The sequence below is a fragment of the Pongo pygmaeus genome, chromosome 7 (assembly GCF_028885625.2).
Source record: "Pongo pygmaeus isolate AG05252 chromosome 7, NHGRI_mPonPyg2-v2.0_pri, whole genome shotgun sequence".
Taxonomy (NCBI): Eukaryota; Metazoa; Chordata; class Mammalia; order Primates; family Hominidae; genus Pongo; species Pongo pygmaeus.
The window spans coordinates 80,228,481-80,245,257 of record NC_072380.2 but is presented as its reverse complement, the minus strand read 5'-3'; the positions used below and the strand labels follow the sequence as shown (position 1 = coordinate 80,245,257).

General features: G+C 38.6%; 1 protein-coding gene across 2 annotated transcripts in view; it reads right to left on the bottom strand.

Moving 5' to 3' along the window:
• The window catches only part of PREX2 (phosphatidylinositol-3,4,5-trisphosphate dependent Rac exchange factor 2), a 309,846-nt gene that overhangs the window by 134,245 nt on the left and 158,824 nt on the right, over positions 1-16,777 (bottom strand). For both annotated transcript variants that reach the window (XM_063668842.1, XM_054499002.2), the window contains exons 24-25: positions 7,379-7,601; positions 6,087-6,294 (exon numbers count right to left, since the gene is read on the bottom strand). In XM_063668842.1, the coding sequence (XP_063524912.1) occupies positions 6,087-6,294; positions 7,379-7,601 (431 nt within the window). The remainder of the gene's footprint in view (positions 1-6,086; positions 6,295-7,378; positions 7,602-16,777) is intronic.

Genomic DNA, 16,777 nt, shown 5'->3' with positions numbered 1-16,777 from the left:
CTGCAATGTAATATTAAAAAAAAATGCACATTTTCAAACTGTCTGCTATATATAACTACCTTATTTGTTGAATACAATAGGCTTACAAATATTTCTAGAGTGCTTCAATGTTTCATATCAAGTAAATATTCTATTGCATAAAAAGCATGTCAAAGTTTACTTGTTCTTCACAAAATAAGTCACACAAACAGCATACAATTTAGACCAGAAAACTTCATTGAAATCCAGGTTGTGCCATGTATGACTACAGCTAAAACAAAGCTGTGATAGTTTTATTTGACATTTGTGAAATGGAGATAATGAGAATAACTGGCTTCCATGACTGCTGTGAGAATGAATATTCCTGGTGCATAATGGGTGTTACCTCTAGCCCCTGGCCATTAGCACAACCATCACCACCTTATGAAAATACTCAGTAATCAGCCGGGTGCTGTGGCTCACGCCTGTAATCCCAGCACTTTGGGAGGCCGAGGCAGGCAGATCACCTGAGGTCGGAAGTTCAAGACCAGCCTGACCAACATGGAGAAACCCCGTCTCTACTAAAAAATACAAAATTAGCCAGGCATGGTGGTGCATGCTTGTAATCCCAACTACTCGCGAGGCTAAGGCAGGAGAATCGCTTGAACCCAGGAGGCGGAGGTTGTGGTGAGCCAAGATCGTGCCATTGTACTCCAGCCTGGGCAACAAGAGCGAAACTCCAACTCAAAAAAAAAAAAAAAAAAGAAAAGAAAATACTCAGTAATCTTTAAAGGGCTAGCCAAATATTAAACCCAAACTATAAATGGGCCTTAATGTCCTCACTGGCTCATATTCAGTATTAAAAACCCACCTACCCTCTATCTGTGCCTTGGGTTTTGCCCAGGCATTCCCTATTTGGCAGGGAGAATATTGGATTGTCAATCCGTCTCCCTGCTCGTACAAACAGGAGTCCTGGCCTTGGGGATTACAAGACACTAAACAGAGTTACATACAATGTGAGGATGGGATAATTACAATCTCATCTGCAAGCCAGCCAGGATGAAATGTCCCAAATCTGCCCACAGAAAGAGCTCCTCCACTTGGCTCCAGGCTAAAATGCCGCAGTCAGACTGAACTGTGTGAAACCTGCTGAGGACTTTGAGTAGCTGCTGACTCCAACACTCTAGGCTTGAACATTTGGCTGTGGCATGTTTCTGTTACAACTAACTCAAAATTAGGCAAAAATGAAATTGAACTTTATTATCAAACAGCATGCTAAAAAACTTGCAAAATGAATTAAACCGTCTAAACAAAGGACTCATATAGGGCTTCTCAAGCCAACAGCCATCTTCGCATTTACTAAATACCTGTGATTTTCAGTTCCAACCAGTAGCACATATCTTGATTCTCATTTTTCCATAGCAATGTAATGTTTGTTATTTCAAGATGGTGAAGATATCTTATACCTCTTACGCGTATTCCATAATGTCAAACCCAATGCTGTGCATTGAATAAATACCTGTTAAGTGATTTCACTAAACACATTTATTATACCATGCATTGTTCTTGGTGCTGTGGATATAGTAGTTTATAAAACACAGAAAAGGGCCAGGTGCGGTGGCTCATGCCTGTAATCCCAGCACTTTGGGAGGCTGAGGCGGGTGGATCACGTGAGGTCAGGAGTTCGAGACCAGCCTGGCCAACATGGTGAAACCCCTTCTCTACTAAAAATACAAAAATTAGCTGCATGTGGTGGTGGAATCCCGTAGTCCCAGCTACTCAGGAGACTGAGGCAGGAGAATCGCTTGAACCCTGGAGATGGAGGTTGCAGTGAGCAGAGATCACACCACTGCACTCCAGCCTGGGCAACAGAGTGAGACTCCATCTCAAAAACCAACCAAACAAACAACAACAACAAAAACAAAATACAAAAGCCCCTGCCTTCTTGGAGCTCAAATTCTACTGAGAGAAGACAAGTAAAAACAAGTAAACTTTCTAGTATATCAAATGGCAGCAAATGGTAAGGAGAAAAAGCAAGCAGGGAAGGAAGCGTGAAGCTGCCATTTCAAACAGTGGTGCAGTCAGGTCAGGTCTCACAGTGAGGTGAGATTTGAATAATATTTTGACATTTTATAGTTTTTAGACACCAGTGAAAAATTGAAGGAGCTATGTTACATTGCTTGAGGCCCTGTGAACATTTTTAATAACCAAAAGCTATGGATGATTTTAAACACAGTTTTTCTCTTTGGAAAGATACTTTTATGTCTTGTAAGGCAGACTGTCTATTTATTCACCCTCTCCACCCAAAAGATTAAAACTTTAGACTAACTCCAATTATCCAAGCTCCATGCTGCACAGACAGATGAACTCTGAATACCAAAGAGGGAAAAAATGCGGGAGTTCTCATTTGGCCAAGAGGTCTCTGTGCTTATGTTATCTTTTCAATTAGAAGTCATGGGGCTAAGCATAATTTTTTTCAAAGTTACATGAATTGTATTCAGATATTTGCTTTTTATTTAAAACAGCTGCAATCATGCTTGCATTGACCCTGTGGGAACAAGTGTTAGGCTTATAAACAAATGATAGAAAAACTGTATTTTTAACAACATGTTTTGCATAAAATTTCTAGATTCTGAAAAGCAACAAGGCATCAAACCATAATATTTGTGCTTGCAGAAATCCCTTCACTTTCATTCGTATAAAATATTAAGTTACCTATTAGAGATCCATTAATTAAAACCTTCAGCAGCATGCAATTCCAGGTGAATCTCTTCCTTGTGCCATTGATAAGAAAGATTTTTGTACACAGTATGTTGCAATGACCTGTGTGTTTTTAAACATCATCATCATTGCTAACATCTGTTCAGCTTTCATGACAGTCACCATGGTAAGTCCTTAACAGGTATCAATTCATTTAATCTCTAAAACCACCTTATGAAGTAGGTATTATTATTTTCCCCATTTTAGAGGGGGGGTAGGCAAGACATATCGTTACATACATATCCTGTGCAAATTAAGCAGGATTTCCTCTCCCTGCATCTAACTTGCACACTCTGGAGGGAGTAGGGTGCATCCCGGTGTTTCATAACTCAACTCACAGAAGTACTGTGAGAATGAAATAAGCCAATGTATATAATAGTGTAATCTTGCCTGGCAAATAAGCATCTCTATAAAAAAGTTGTTTATGGTGTACCCCTCTTTTTGTACATTTAGTAGCAAAATGCTTGGGGAAACCTCAGTGATTACTCTACCACCACCACCACCACCATTCCTATCTGTAACCCCCGGGTTACTAACTGTCTTAAAGTGTGGTTTGTTCATCACTCAATCCTGAGGCATCTGGCACCTGCAAAATGAAGTCTGTTCTCAAATCCTCTATGTTTACCAGTCCTCTTTCCTCCCTGTGAGAATACACAAATCCTCTATTTGAAAACCCTGTCAAAGGTTTTGGACATTAATTATTTTTCCTTTTACTTATTTCTTGTACTTAAGTGTCATTACCCAGTAAACAGCCCATTGCAGGGCAAAAGTCTTTAACTTTCCAAAGTGAAACTGGAATCACAAATCCTTGATTAAATTCATTACATCATCTTACCTCATGTTACTAGACAGCTAATTCACCTCTAATTCCATCTTTGGCTCTGAAGCTAAGTAGGAGGATTTAGTGAAATGCCTCTGTGTTAAAGGAAACTTCATTTCTAAGAGAGGTATTCCCAGGTGACAGAACAACCAGACTTTATGATAAGACAAGCTCAACCCCAGGACCTTTCACAGGGATGAATAACTTCTAGAAAAGCTAACACTGAGGTGTTATCAGGCAGTTTCTCTTAAAACTTGGCAACACATCCGAGATCTGCTTCTTCACTTGCAAAGACATCTCTGTCCAGGAACAATTACTATAGGGTGAGAAAAGTGTTCAGATACTAGATTTTTAAATAATGGGTTAACCTCGACTGCATGGCAGCATCTCTGAATATTAAAGGCAAGGGGGAATCCAGGCACTTAAAATAATTGTACTGTTTTACAGGGATTATGTTGCACATTAAGTTGTGTGGAACCTATTTATACTTAGAATTAAATTATGTGGTGTACCCAAAGGAGACCAAGGTGGTTTCTCCAATCATTTGCTCACTGTGTGCCACTTTTCTAATAAACACACTCAGTTGGGTACAGGTTTTTAGAATAACAGGGTGGGGAAATCTTCAGTGAAAAACAATCATTTTAAGTAGTTTTAGTTAATAAAAAAATAGTCTGCAACTAGTGCCTTAAATATAAATATTTTAAACCAAGTAAAAGGAGCTCCTTGGGTTTACATATTTTTCCTGAAAATATTTCTACATTACCTGAACCTTAAAAAAAAAAAGTCAATAAATTAACAAAAACAAAGTCTGGAGGATTGCAAGGCAGTGCTAGATCGTCAATGCATTAAAGATTAGTCCCTGAGCAGTGTCAGCTGAGGCACATCAATAATCTTGCCATTGACAAGACTCATCCCAAAATGGCAATAACAACTCTTGGAACTGAAAGTATGGGATTGGTCCAGATGTTTTCTTAAAATCCCTTTGAGGCCTAGGAGCTATGATTCAATGACACTATTTATTGCCTTATTAATAAAAATTCTATATACTTCATAAATACCTCTGGGAGACAATAACTGGTTTCTAAAGTATATCATGCAATAAAATCTCATTTATTAAATGAAGTAAAATATCATATCCTAAAATATAAACTGCTGTCACAAGGATTCCAACACAATTCAAAAATGTCATGCAATTGCTTAAAAAATACTCTCCTTTTCTCTTAGCAATCTTGAACTGTTTAATTCATCTGCAAATGGGAAAAGTCACAGTATAATATACAAAACTAGTATATTAGAAATAGGAAAACAAAATCTTAATTCTAAATCACTCATAAAACTTCAGAAAATTAGCAAAGTAAACACTAAATATTGAGGATAATTTTTAAAATATGATGCACCTAATATGATTTTGATCTCTAAATTTCAAAAATGTGTAAAATGAGAGATCATGTCAATCATGACTTCATCCATATAATGTCTAATTACAACAAAGGCTTGGAATAAGTTCTAAATATTTTGTGTCAAAACTGAATTATCCATGAAGTACAGGATAATAGGTGTGTGTGTGAAGTTAAGAGGTCACATCTGTAGCCATTTAAATCAACAACTTCATGAAGAGAGTACAATAAAAAGAAGATAACGGTATTTCTATTATTTTCAGAATCTGCCAATTTGGGATATATTCAATAATTTCCCTGAATGGATGAGCAAGCATTATATTAGGCAGTGTGCTGATTACTTTCTATATTAATTTGTATAATTTTCATGACCACAAACTTGTAATTCATTATTATTACTCATTCACTTCTGTAGATGAGAAACTGAGCTACCTCAAACCCCATGCTGTTCTGACTATACAGAGCTGTCTGGACTAGATGTGAAGCATCATCCTATACCATGATGTGACAAACCATCCTACCAAGCTCAGGCAATTCTCCAACCATCAGATTCTTAAATAAGAATTAGAACTGATTTATTTGGAAAAGTGCTCATTAACTGCCTCCACCTTCTCTTGGTTAAAAATACTGGCACAGGTATTTGGGTTATTGCTTAGCAGGCCATGAATTCAATCAGAACAGAAAAAAGCATTTGTCCTAGAGATACATAATTTTGCATTTACTCATTTAACAAGTATGTTAAGCATTTATTATACTTTATGTCTTTTATAAATATCTATCGAGTGCATATTCACCAAAATTTGCACCCTGAACTACAAAGAATACAAGGAAATCCTCATACAAAACTGGTATTCTTTCAAATATATCTTTCAAGGTAATATTTTTACACTGAGACACATTTAGCATCCTTGTATAAGATAGAATTTTGTCATTCTCTTCCCTAGTATTAAATGCTTACTTAAAATATATACCTATATGTATTTTTTCCATTAAAAAACATTTTTAAGGTTTTGGAATGAAGAGGATCTATATAATCAGCACAAATCTCCTAAATTTCCAATAACTAAAGAGAGAATGATTGAATTTTTCTAAGCCACATTTTTACGGCTATTTTATTTGGCAAACTTAAAAGTGTAGTACAAAACACTTACTCATCTATTTGACAAACACACATCTCCACCTCTTTCAGTGCAGTCTGAAGTTTGCCCAGCAGTTTCTGATAGATGTCTTGGGTTTCTAAGTCTTCTTCTTTTAGCAGATACCTGAGACCATGGCCATCCTGCTGTCCCAGAGACAGACCTGAAGGGGCCGCCATGGTTGTGATGGTATGCTGAATGTACACCATAGGGCTCAGTTTCCCTGAGGAATTAAAGTCATTCCTTAGTAATATGTATCACCTTTAACTTACGATAACAATCCAGTCCAATTAATTTTATTTACTTTTTAATTGACAGATAAAATTAAATGTATTACATGTACAACCTGATGTTTTGACATATATATGCATTATGCAATGACTAAATCTAGGTAATTAACATATGTATTACTTCACATAGTTATCATGTGGGTGCTGAGAGCACTTTATACCCACTCTCTTAGGATTTATCAAGAATACAATATGTTAACTATACTCACCACGTTATACAATAGATCTCTTGAACTTATTCCTCTTATCTGATTGAAATTTTATATCCTTTGACCTACATCTTCTCAATCCCCCACCCAACCACCCCAGGCCCTGGTACTCACCATTCTACTCTCTACTTCTATGAGATCAACTTTTTTATATTCCTCATATAAAAGAGATCATATAGTATTTGTCTTTCTGTGTCTGGCTTATTTCACTTTAACATAATATCTTCCAAGTTCATTTATGTTGTCACAAATCACAGGATTTACTTCTTTTTATGGCTGAATGGTATTCCATTGTGTTTATATACCCCATTTTCTTTATCCAGTCAAATTAAATTCGAGATTCCATAAAATAAAATGCTGATCCAATGCTGAATTTAATTCAGAAATTAGAGCCTGTGGGGAGTTGTAATTAAAAACTAGAGGACAGTTTGATCCCTTGTCCTACTGTGATGGTACAGAATGGCACTATGCATTGCTGCAGCTGTTCCTCAGGTATTGTCCTCAAAGTTTCAGGGCCATTTCAGATCAGCAGCTTTCACAGCAAGATGAGCTGTGCCTATCATATGCATAAGGAAAGCAAGAGCAATCATCCTTCTTAGAAGAAAAATAACAAAAATGCCTAACTCCATTTTCATTCAGTATACACTTAGGCATAATTATCCAAATGATTACAGCAAGAAATCCTTCCTTTATAAAAGTTCATGCTTGTTTGCACACCAGGTATCTATTGAATTTCAGGGATGCACGAATAGCTATGATTGCCTAAATTGCTTTTCATGATTTGATAAAGTTGCAAAAGCTAGCATACCTTGCTCCAAAGATTTGTTTTCTTTATCATGAGAATTATGCTTCCTACTATCCAACTGAACACCAAATGCACTTCCCAAAGAGGTTGATGTTTTGGGATAAGAAACTTCCATCACGTTGACATGGCAGTTGGTAGGGCAGAAATCACTGCTGTGCAGTGGGGAGATTTTAGATTTGGCCTGTTTAAAAGTAGGCCAGGCTCTATTCTTCAGCACACGAGAAAACTGCAAATTAAAGAAAACATAAAAAGCAGTTGAACACACAGTAATAACTCAGGCATCTTTTTTTCACTTGCATCATTGACAACAAAATCAAAGGCAAATTAAATCATGTCAACTGGAATGAGTGAAATAAATTATATGTTGTTAGAAATTCCATTGTGATTTCAAAACTGAAGCATTCTTAATAAAGCCAAGCAATATAAGCAGCAAATGCATATGATTCCTTTGAAACTGTGATTGCAACCTAGGTGTTAAAAGAAATGAATTTCTGTGGCTAGCACAATACACTTGGACTCAAATCCACAGGCTCCCAGCAGCTGAAAGAGCCTGACAGGGCAAGTGGCATCCCAGGACACCAGGAGAGAATGGAGATCTTCCAAACAAGGCAAAATGGCAAAACAGGGTAGCTGCCAGGTCAAGGGTGGAGGAAGATGGGATGTCCCAAACACAAGCATAAAGGTAATCCAAAGCACCAGTCTGTGTACAGGTCAGACAGTAGGGTGTGGAGGCTGAGGCCCAGAATGGCAGGACAAATCTGTTTCCCAAGCCTCCTGCTAATCACTGAGTCAGGATCAAACTGAAGACTAGTGTGCACTCTGCCTTTATGGTTTGAGAATAAAGTGATACTCACATGATTTATATGACTTCCAAGGTAGCCACTCCACTGCTTCAAACCTTGCCATGGGTTTCCATTCAAATCCATCTACTCCTCATCAAGGTCTCCAAAGCAGCCCAAGTCAGATCCTCACCTAGCTTCTCTATCGCAAGCTTTCTTCCCCTTGCTCCCTAAGCTCCTTCTGGCCCTCACTTAGTTCGTCTCACACACTATCTACTCCCTATGACCCTTTCTACAGGCTGTTCAGTGGGCCTAGAATGTTCTTCTTCCTTCATTGCCAAACTGTTTCCTTTGCAACTTCAATTTCTATCAAATCATCAGGAGGCCTTCCCTGACTCCTAGTCTAGGTTTAATTTCCCTGACTACCGCTAAGTTCCAGCACACTGTAACCTTCCTATTATATAGGTATAAATAATTGTCTTATTTCTAGCTCCCCTGGCAGATGGTAAACCCCATGAGGCTAATACGTAGGTGTGTTCTGTGTACCATCAGTAAGAGTCTCGTAGAGTTAGACCAAATTGTAGTCTCAAAAGCAAAGGATTCAGAGTCACTAGCTACCTGTGTCTTAGTCACAGCTGTCACAATAACTGATATGATGTCAGGCAAGTCAGTGTCTTTTCTGCATTCTTCGTAAAACAATGGACATGGATTAAATAACGTCTATATTCTCTTCTCCCTTGAAAACTATAACCATGATCCTATCTATTTATTCTACTAGTAGAGTAATAATTTTGGCATGAATAAGAATAAAAATTAAGACTTTGGTCACTATCTAACTTTTCTAGATTAAATTCAAGAATAAATATCAAAATTCACATTGCATAAATATAAGCTCACCATTAGAACAGGGACTCTCTTATATGTATATGTGTAGATTATATATATGTGATATATATACATACACATGTATAATGTGTGTATTAAACTATGTCTTCAATTCACGTGTCAGAAGCTGTGTAGCTCAGCCATGTGCCAGCGCACAGTAGGAATCTAAATGGAACTGAATTGAAATGCAGGAAATTATTAACAAAATGATGAGCAAATTTAATAATAATGGACAGTGAAAATTTATCCTAAACATTTTTTAAAGAAAGGAATTTAGAGAACTCCTGACCTATCCCATCACTTTACTAACAAAGAAACGGTGACTTGGAGGCTTATATGGGACATAGAGTTTAAGGCTAGATGCAAAAAACTTTCAGTCAAAAGTTCTTTCCCACTGTTATTGCAGGATAAAGGTCTCACAAGGCACCCATGGCACAAATAAAGGCACTGAAATCAATGTTATTAGGTAACAGCATCCACCATAATAGGAAGTTATGCTTCTCTTGCCTTCTTCCATTTTAAATAATTATTCATCCATTCAAAAGCAAGAAGAGAGGCATCTATTCCAGACTCTGTGCTCAATGCTGGAGATATAGCCCTTGCCCTCCTGGAGTTCATGGTCTAGTAGGCACCACAGGAAAAACAATGCAATACTATTGCTATATACAATTGTTTATTGCAATTACTAGGTTGGAGCAAAAGTGATTGCGGTTTTTGCCATTAAAAGTAATGGCAATGTGCCATATATATAATACTTGTGCCATATATATAATACCGTAATGCATTGCTTAACAACGGGGATGTATTCTGAAAAATACATCAGTAGGTGCATCTATCTGAACATAGAAAAAGTAGAGTCAAAATATAGTAGTATAATCTTATGAGACCACCATTTTATATATATATACATATATATGTGTATATATATGTGTGTGTATATATATGTATATATACGTATATATGTATACACGTATATATATGTGTGTGTATATATATACATATATATACGGTCTGTCATTGACTGAAATGTTATGCAGTGCATGATTGTATATATACAATTATATAATACACATAAAAGCCAGATAGTTAGAAATTTTGGTACAAGCTGAAAAGGAAGTGAATAGGTTGATGTCAAGAAGTGTTAATGGAGTAATCGGGGAGAGCTGGCAGAAGATTCCCTTGCTAGGGGGACTGACTTTCCAACTTGTAGCTCAATACAAATGCCTGTGAATACAGGATGTCCCCCTGCCCATATGGTAGGAAGGGCTGTGTACTGTGTCTAAAGGTGCCTGAACTGTCCCAAAGGGTAAGAATCAGACAGGGGCCCTCTCTGCTAAGAGCATTTCTTGAGAAGGAAGATCCTCAGGAATGCAGTGCTGTCTTCCATCCTGGGATATTCCTAAGAGAGGAGGAGGCAGCAGGAGGAACCCCATAGTCACAGGTACTGGAAATGTGCTGCTTACACTGTGAAGATCAAAACTGTGCTCCCAGACAGCATGCCGTGCTGTGAAACTGTAAGACCTTTCTGAAGCTTGAACCTAAAATATGGAAGGTACAGTTCTTGAACTGATGGTGGTCCATGCATGAGAACATTCTGATTGTGTAAATGGCCCTGTAAACATCAACCTGCCTATCATTTTAGCAACATCAAAGGAAACACTGAACTCATTAATCTGCTTTGGAGAAACTCCCAGGGAAAGGTTAAAAAAACAAAAAGATCTTTTCCCCAAATAAAAACTGCAATTTTGCAATAAAAAAATACACAGGGTGGGTGTGGAGAGAGGTGTATTGGGAGGGACGGGACTTTAGATCTACTATGGATACTACAAGCCGAAACTTACTGCCACCTTTATTCATTTACCCAACAATGACTTGTGGAAGGCTCTCTGTGCATCAGGTACTGTCCTCAGCATGTTGGGGAATGTCAGTAAACAAAACAAAGATTCCTGCCTTCCGGGAGGTTACATTCCAGTGAGAGGAGAGGTCAACAGCGAATACAGTAAGTCAATTATGTAATGTTGATAGATGGTAAATGTAACTGAAAACAAAATTGAGCAGTGTAAGAGGGTTGGAAGTTTCAGAGGTGAACTGAAGAATGGATTACCAGTTGTAACCAGGATGATCAGAACAGGCCTCACTGAAGCTGGCATTTAAGCAGTCTGGAAGGAGTGGAAAGTTAGAAATGTGAGCATTTGGAAAGGGGTCATTTCTGGCAGAGGAACAGCCAGTGCAAAGCCACAGGGCTGGTGTGTCCAAGGAACATCAAGAAAACCAGTGTGACCAGAGCGGCAGTGAGAGGGAGGCAGAGGAGGCGGGATTGGAGAAGCAATGCAGGGAGGGAGGGCACAGATCCTGAAGGCCATTGAAAGGATTTGGCTTTGACCATGAGTGAAGTGTACAGCCACTCAGGACATCTGTAGGTTGGTCGGGAGCAGCAAAGAGACCACCTACAGGAGAGATGGCAGTGGCTCACCCAAGGCCACCAGCAGTAGAGGTAGGGAGGAAAGGCTGCATGTTTGAAGGTAAAGCCACAAGAATGGTGTGAGAGAAAGGGAAGTGAAGAGTGTATTCGAGGTTTTAGGCTGAGCAATGGGGAGGATGGGCATAAGCCCGAGACAGAGAAGACAGCAGAAAAGGCAAACTGCAGGGGCACTGGGGTGGGGCAGGGAAAGGATCAAGAGCTGATTTGGAACACGTGAAGCATGAGATATTGATTAAACGCAGTTGCAGAGGTCAAACAGGCCGGGACGCTGAATGAGATCGCCAGGGGATTGAAAATGGAGAAAGAAAAGGAGAAGACGGAGTCCTGAGCCCTGGGGCTTTACCAAGGAAAGGGGAGGGAAGAAAAGGCGGAGCCAGCATAGGATACCACAAAGGAGCCCCCACAAGAAAGGACAAAAACCAGGCATATGTGGGGTCACAGAGAACCACCAAGTAGAGGTTTACGGTCAACTGCATCAGATCCCACTAAGACAAGGAATGCTATCAAGACAGTCAATAGACTTTGGCAAAATACAGCCATTTCAGTTACATAGAGGGAAGAAGAGGCCCACTGGAGTATGTTGAGGGTAATGAAGGTGAGACAGCAGGTATAGACAGCCTTTTCCAGGAGAAAGATCAAAGAAAGGGAACAGTGTGGGGTAGGGGAGGGCTATTTCTTTTTTTTTTTTTTTTTTTTTTTTTTTTTATTTATTTATTTATTTATTTATTTTTTTTTTTTTTTTTTTTTTCTTTTTTTTTTTTTCTTTTTTCTTTTATTGTAATTATTATTATTATTATTATTATTATACTTTAGGTTTTATGGTACATGTGCCCAATGTGCAGGTAAGTTACATATGTATACATGTGCCATGCTGGTGCACTGCACCCACCAACTCGTCATCTAGCATTAGGTATATTTCCCAATGTTATCCCTCCCCCCCCCGCCAACCCACAACAGTCCCTGAAGTGTGATGTTCCCCTTCCTGTGTCCATGTGTTCTCATTGTTCAATTCCCACCTATGAGTGAGAATATGCGGTGTTTGGTTTTTTGTTCTTGCGATAGTTTACTGAGAATGATGATTTCCAATTTCATCCATGTCCCTACAAAGGACATGAACTCATCATTTTTTATGGCTGCATAGTATTCCATGGTGTAGATGTGCCACATTTTCTTAATCCAGTCTATCATTGTTGGACATTTGGGTTGGTTCCAAGTCTTTGCTATTGTGAATAATGCGGCAATAAACATACGTGTGCATGTGTCTTTATAGCAGCATGATTTATAGTCCTTTGGGTATATACCCAGTAATGGGATGGCTGGGTCGAATGGAATTTCTAGTTCTAGATCCCTGAGGAATCGCCACACTGACTTCCACAAGGGTTGAACTAGTTTACAGTCCCACCAACAGTGTAAAAGTGTTCCTATTTCTCCACATCCTCTCCAGCACCTGTTGTTTCCTGACTTTTTAATGATCGCCATTCTAACTGGTGTGAGATGGTATCTCATTGTGGTTTTGATTTGCATTTCTCTGATGGCCAGTGATGGTGAGCATTTTTTCATGTGTCTTTTGGCTGCATAAATGTCTTCTTTTGAGAAGTGTCTGTTCATGTCCTTCGCCCACTTTTTGATGGGGTTGTTTGTTTTTTTCTTGTAAATTTGTTGGAGTTCATTGTAGATTCTGGATATTAGCCCTTTGTCAGATGAGTAGGTTGCGAAAATTTTCTCCCATTTTGTAGGTTGCCTGTTCACTCTGATGGTAGTTTGCTTTGCTGTGCAGAAGCTCTTTAGTTTAATTAGATCCCATTTGTCAATTTTGGCTTTTGTTGCCATTGCTTTTGGTGTTTTAGACATGAAGTCCTTGCCCATGCCTATGTCCTGAATGGTATTGCCTAGGTTTTCTTCTAGGGTTTTTATGGTTTTAGGTCTAACATTTAAGTCTTTAATCCATCTTGAATTGATTTTTGTATAAGGTGTAAGGAAGGGATCCAGTTTCAGCTTTCTACATATGGCTAGCCAGTTTTCCCAGCACCATTTATTAAATAGGGAATCCTTTCCCCATTTCTTGTTTTTCTCAGGTTTGTCAAAGATCAGATGGTTGTAGATATGTGGCATTATTTCTGACGGCTCTGTTCTGTTCCATTGATCTATATCTCTGTTTTGGTACCAGTACCATGCTGTTTTGGTTACTGTAGCCTTGTAGTATAGTTTGAAGTCAGGTAGCGTGATGCCTCCAGCTTTGTTCTTTTGGCTTAGGATTGACTTGGCGATGCGGGCTCTTTTTTGGTTCCATATGAACTTTAAAGTAGTTTTTTCCAATTCTGTGAAGAAAGTCATTGGTAGCTTGATGGGGATGGCATTGAATCTGTAAATTACCTTGGGAAGGATGGCCATTTTCATGATATTGATTCTTCCTACCCATGAGCATGGAATGTTCTTCCATTTGTTTGTATCCTCTTTAATTTCCTTGAGCAGTGGTTTGTAGTTCTCCTTGAAGAGGTCTTTCACATCCCTTGTAAGTTGGATTCCTAGGTATTTTATTCTCTTTGAAGCAATTGTGAATGGGAGTTCACTCATGATTTGGCTCTCTGTTTGTCTGTTATTGATGTATAAGAATGCTTGTGATTTTTGCACATTGATTTTGTATCCTGAGACTTTGCTGAAGTTGCTTATCAGCTTAAGGAGATTTTGGGCTGAGACAATGGGGTTTTCTAGATATACTATCATGTCATCTGCAAACAGGGACAATTTGACTTCCTCTTTTCCTAATTGAATACCCTTGATTTCCTTCTCCTGCCTAATTGCCCTGGCCAGAACTTCCAACACTATGTTGAATAGAAGTGGCGAGAGAGGGCATCCCTGTCTTGTGCCAGTTTTCAAAGGGAATGCTTTCAGTTTTTGCCCATTCAGTATGATATTGGCTGTGGGTTTGTCATAAATAGCTCTTATTATTTTGAGATACGTCCCATCAATTCCTAATTTATTGAGAGTTTTTAGCATGAAGGGTTGTTGAATTTTGTCAAAGGCCTTTTCTGCATCTATTGAGATAATCATGTGGTTTTTGTCTTTGGTTCTGTTTATATGCTGGATTACATTTATTGATTTGCGTATATTGAACCAGCCTTGCATCCCAGGGATGAAGCCCACTTGATCATGGTGGATAAGCTTTTTGATGTGCTGCTGGATTCTGTTTGCCAGTATTTTATTGAGGATTTTTGCATCAATGTTCATCAAGGATATTGGTCTAAAATTCTCTTTTTTTGTTGTGTCTCTGCCAGGCTTTGGTATCAGGATGATGCTGGCCTCATAAAATGAGTTAGGGAGGATTCCCTCTTTTTCTATTGATTGGAATAGTTTCAGAAGGAATGGTACCAGCTCCTCCTTGTACCTCTGGTAGAATTCGGCTGTGAACCCATCTGGTCCTGGACTTTTTTTGGTTGGTAAGCTATTGATTATTGCCATAATTTCAGCTCCTGTTATTGGTCTATTCAGAGATTGAACTTCTTCTTGGTTTAGTCTTGGGAGGGTGTATGTGTTGAGGAATTTATCCATTTCTTCTAGATTTTCTAGTTTATTTGCATAGAGGTGTTTGTAATATTCTCTGATGGTAGTTTGTATTTCTGTGGGATCGGTGGTGATATCCCCTTTATCATTTTTTATTGCATCTATTTGATTCTTCTCTCTTTTTTTCTTTATTAATCTTGCTAGTGGTCTATCAATTTTGTTGATCCTTTCAAAAAACCAGCTCCTGGATTCATTTATTTTTTGAAGGGTTTTTTGTGTCTCTCTTTCCTTCAGTTCTGCTCTGATTTTAGTTATTTCTTGCCTTCTGCTAGCTTTTGAATGTGTTTGCTCTTGCTTTTCTAGTTCTTTTAATTGTGATGTTAGGGTGTCAATTTTGGATCTTTCCTGCTTTCTCTTGTGGGCATTTAGTGCTATAAATTTCCCTCTACACACTGCTTTGAATGCATCCCAGAGATTCTGGTATGTTGTGTCTTGGTTCTCGTTGGTTTCAAAGAACATCTTTATTTCTGCCTTCATTTCGTTATGTACCCAGTAGTCATTCAGGAGCAGGTTGTTCAGTTTCCACGTAGTTGAGCGGTTTTGAGTGAGATTCTTAATCCTGAGTTCTAGCTTGATTGCACTGTGATCTGAGAGACAGTTTGTTACAATTTCTGTTCTTTTACATTTATTGAGGAGAGCTTTACTTCCAAGGATATGGTCAATTTTGGAATAGGTGTGGTGTGGTGCTGAAAAAAATGTATATTCTGTTGATTTGGGGTGGAGAGTTCTGTAGATGTCTATTAGGTCTGCTTGGTGCAGAGCTGAGTTCAATTCCTGGGTATCCTTGTTGACTTTCTGTCTCGTTGATCTGTCTAATGTTGACAGTGGGGTGTTAAAGTCTCCCATTATTAATGTGTGGGAGTCTAAGTCTCTTTGTAGGTCACTCAGGACTTGCTTTATGAATCTGGGTGCTCCTGTATTGGGTGCATATATATTTAGGATAGTTAGCTCTTCTTGTTGAATTAATCCCTTTACCATTATGTAATGGCCTTCTTTGTCTCTTTTGATCTTTGTTGGTTTAAAGTCTGTTTTATCAGAGACTAGGATTGCAACCCCTGCCTTTTTTTGTTTTCCATTTGCTTGGTAGATCTTCCTCCATCCTTTTATTTTGAGCCTATGTGTGTCTCTGCACGTGAGATGGGTTTCCTGAATACAGCACACTGATGGGTCTTGAGTCTTTATCCAATTTGCCAGTCTGTGTCTTTTAATTGGACCATTTAGTCCATTTACATTTAAAGTTAATATTGTTATGTGTGAATTTGATCCTGTCATTATGATGTTAGCTCGATGTTTTGCTCGTTAGTTGATGCAGTCTCTTCCTAGTCTCAATGGTCTTTACATTTCGGTATGATTTTGCAGTGGCTGGTACCGGTTGTGCCTTTCCATGTTTAGCGCTTCCTTCAAGAGCTCTTTTAGGGCAGGCCTGGTGGTGACAAAATCTCTCAGCATTTGCTTGTCTGTAAAGTATTTTATTTCTCCTTCACTTACGAAGCTTAGTTTGGCAGGATATGAAATTCTGGGTTGAAAATTCTTTTCTTTAAGAATGTTGAATATTGGCCCCCACTCTCTTCTGGCTTGTAGGGTTTCTGCCGAGAGATCCGCTGTTAGTCTGATGGGCTTCCCTTTGATGGTAACCCGTCCTTTCTCTCTGGCTGCCCTTAACATTTTTTCCTTCATTTCAACTTTGGTGAATCT